The sequence below is a fragment of the Phanerochaete carnosa genome (assembly GCF_000300595.1).
Source record: "Phanerochaete carnosa HHB-10118-sp unplaced genomic scaffold PHACAscaffold_8, whole genome shotgun sequence".
Lineage (NCBI taxonomy): Eukaryota > Fungi > Basidiomycota > Agaricomycetes > Polyporales > Phanerochaetaceae > Phanerochaete > Phanerochaete carnosa.
The window spans coordinates 2,228,212-2,231,443 of record NW_006767635.1 but is presented as its reverse complement, the minus strand read 5'-3'; the positions used below and the strand labels follow the sequence as shown (position 1 = coordinate 2,231,443).

Genomic DNA, 3,232 nt, shown 5'->3' with positions numbered 1-3,232 from the left:
AAAAGAGGTCCAAAAATATATACGATATTTTTCACAAAAAAAGCTGAACACTTCTCCCGGGAAGAAGCAGTGCTATTTGCAGCACGAAAAGGTGTACTATTTGACTTTTTTTGAGTGTGGGAGGAGTTCAAATATTTCCAAGGAAAGTAGGGTATCTATTCTTGTGCCTATTTTCGGACAAAATAGTGATCGCCCGCTGTGATCGCCCGCTCATGGTATGACTGCATAGCATGAGCGGGCGATCACTATTTAAGCTGAAAATAACTATCTCTTTTGCAAGAAAATATATACAAGATTAAATGGCCTATTTACATAGGGAATATTTGGACTATTTTTATGCTCAAAAAGTTGTAAAAATAGCATGCCTTTTCATGCTGCAAATAGCACCACTTTTTCCCAGAATAACTGCTCAGCTCTTTTTACAAAAAATACGTGCTGTATTTTTGGACCTCTTTTTACACAAAAGAGGAACTAATTCGTCTCGTGCTTATGCGCGACCTCGAGAGGCATCCAGGCGAGCGTCATTGGGCAGGACGTGTAGAGTGGCAGCTCGATACTTGTTGGAGAATATGATGAAAACCAGCGGGGAGGGTGCATCGGTCGCGGTAACTACAGCAACGATGAGCACGACGTTGAGAGAGGGGGAGAAACGAGTACAAACCAAGGATGAGACAGGGTCGGTTCATGAGCGAGAGGCAGTGCTCGCAGTGCAGACTGTGGGGACGGAGATCATGATAGATGTGGGCTTCTTGTGCATAGTCCGCCGGTAGAGACGAGAGTGGTGGATGTTAATGCTGAGCACGTTGATGGAACGCAGGTGAGCGAGCAAGAGCAAGTTTCGACAGCGGGGTCGCCAAAGCAGGGCGGATCACTCACGTGACTCTCCTATCATTCCATGAGCGCCGGCATTATGGCACAGGGCCTGGCCAGGATGTGATTTTTCTCTTCCACTCCGTCGGCTTGCATCAGAGATTCAGACTGTTATTGTGTCTTTCTTCTGTACTCCCCGGTAACCGTCATAATTTTTGGCTTGCCATGCAGCTACCCTATCGTGCTAAGCTTCAATGTGACGCTGAAAGTTACATGTTGAACGTTGAATATTTGGACCCTCGCCATGATATTAGGAACAATATTGTCTTATTTTACGGCGGTCCCTATCTTGCCCCTGCGCTACGGTATATGCACAATGTAAAGCGAAGTGATAGGGTGCGAAGAATGGACGGAACGTAGAGGCAACCCATGTCGGGCCCCGCCTCAGCCCACAGTATGTTCGAGCATCTCTGCACTCGCAGGCATCCCCGTCCGAGCCTACAGCTCGTCCTCGCTCCAAAGTTCGGGCAGCCTCTGGTCGTGTGCCCTATCCTTGCGTGATGTTCACTGCCACCCTTGTCTTATGCCTCCTCCCCTGCCCTCTAATCGCATCCTTCGTCGCCCGTTCCCTCGCCGTGTTCGTAATCCGGCATAACAACCTCCATCGCTTCCGAGGACTGCTCGCCTGCCGTGTTCTGAGGGCCATCTGCGGTGGATGGCGCAGTCTCTGGTACTGTGTCCGTGGATTCTCTACCCGCCCGCGCGGCTACGAGCTGTCGTAGGTACTCCTTTCGACTGTTGCGAGGGTCGTACGGGTTGTCCGAGTGCAGCAACCACTCGGCTTGCTCGGTGATGTCGAGGGCGATTGTGGTGCCGTCGATGGTGTGCCCCGTCGGTATGGACAAGATGTCTTCACTTGTGAAAGGATTGGGTTTGAACGTCTGAAACTGCAGTTTGCCTGACTCGAGAGCCCAGGCCAGCTGTGTCCGGCGCAACACAGAGCATAGGATTCTCTTCGAGGTCTTCCTAGCTTGCATCAGCGATGGTAGCGTGTAACATGTGATAAGAAGGCGGCGCATGTGCGGGGAATCAACGATGGCTTGCAAGGCGTCCCAGGGGAGAGTATCTACAGTTTCAACATCCGCGAATGAGAGATTGAGAGCAATCTCCTCGACATGCGCAAGTAGGGATCCCGCATCCTGGCCAGTACTCGGTCGGCGAACCCTAACGTCAATACGGACGTCATCGCCCTCAGATTGGCCTTGACCAGGTGAGGAGCAATAGATGGTCGCCGTGTCTGCTGAGAAATAGCTAGTGAGATTTGCGCCGTTTGCCCCGGTTATAAGATAGACCTAGAAGACGTACCAAGCGCACTGCCGTTCTGATGCTCAAGCCACACGTTTGCCCGTTCAAACGCATATGGTACCAACGCAAGCAGCGCCTGAAGAGTTGCATCCCATGTGCGGTTGTCAACGCCTATGCGACGAGCAACCGCAAGGACATCAGCAGCCAGCGCCGCTTGGGTGGAGACTGTCATGTCCTTACACCGAGAGATCATGCACCTACGGAGGGCCAATGAAGCACGTCGGTGAATTCTGCGCGACTGGACAACCGGCGACGGGTCGAGAAACGTGAGGTGGTGGCAGGTGCAGCGCTCGAGCGTGGGGAAATTGTCGATAAGCCGTGCGAGCTCAGTCGTGGTTATGAATAAAATGCCGTTGAGGGTAAGGTCTGAGAGTCGGACATAGCCTGAGGGTGGAGCAACGCTTGGAATCGATTGAAACGGGGCCCAACGGCCAGCCATTGGTGCAACATCGCCCGCGCGACTCACGACAGTACACTCGAATTTTGTCTGTCGAAGTCGAGCCGAAAGTCCGTGGACGTGGTGGAGCCAAGGCTTCTTCCCGGTAGGTTCTTGATGGATCAATATCCGCCTAATGGCCCCGGACAGAGACGAGCGCATAAATTGAGGGCTGTAGATAATGTCCTTCAAGAAGTGCACATCTCCGGCACTGCGCAATTCGAGTACTCGAAAGAGGAGAGGTCTGATGGCTTCTGACCAGTACGTGCATACGATGCTGGGCGCAGTGAGCCCGTGTTTCATCAGGCGACGTTTATCTGGAGAAGAAAGATGAGGGTCGGCATCGGCTAGCCTCGGAAAGAGGCACTTCAAGATAATTAGCAACGTTTCGGGTGGCAAATCGGCTCCTGTAGCGCCTGACATCTTTCTGAGCGAGGGGGAATGCACAGAGGAGACTGTGGGGCACGATAAGTGAGTACGAGCGTGGTGCATGCAGGTAGAAAATGGACGGCGCACCTCAAGCAGTATTTATGCAACAGCAGCGCACAGCCATTTGCATCGTGTGGATAAGGCTGATACACGCCTAGAGGAGCCAGGTGGCCTCAGGCTAAGCGCAGTGAT

General features: G+C 52.4%; 1 protein-coding gene across 1 annotated transcript; it reads right to left on the bottom strand.

The window, feature by feature from the left end:
• Window positions 1–1,412: 1,412 nt before the first annotated feature.
• Window positions 1,413–2,614, bottom strand: PHACADRAFT_198921 (uncharacterized protein; the record flags this gene model as incomplete). Its single annotated transcript, XM_007399139.1, has 2 exons — window positions 1,413–2,110; window positions 2,176–2,614. 2 exons carry the CDS (start codon window positions 2,612–2,614, stop codon window positions 1,413–1,415), a joined length of 1,137 nt encoding a protein of 378 aa, XP_007399201.1.
• Window positions 2,615–3,232: the final 618 nt, after the last annotated feature.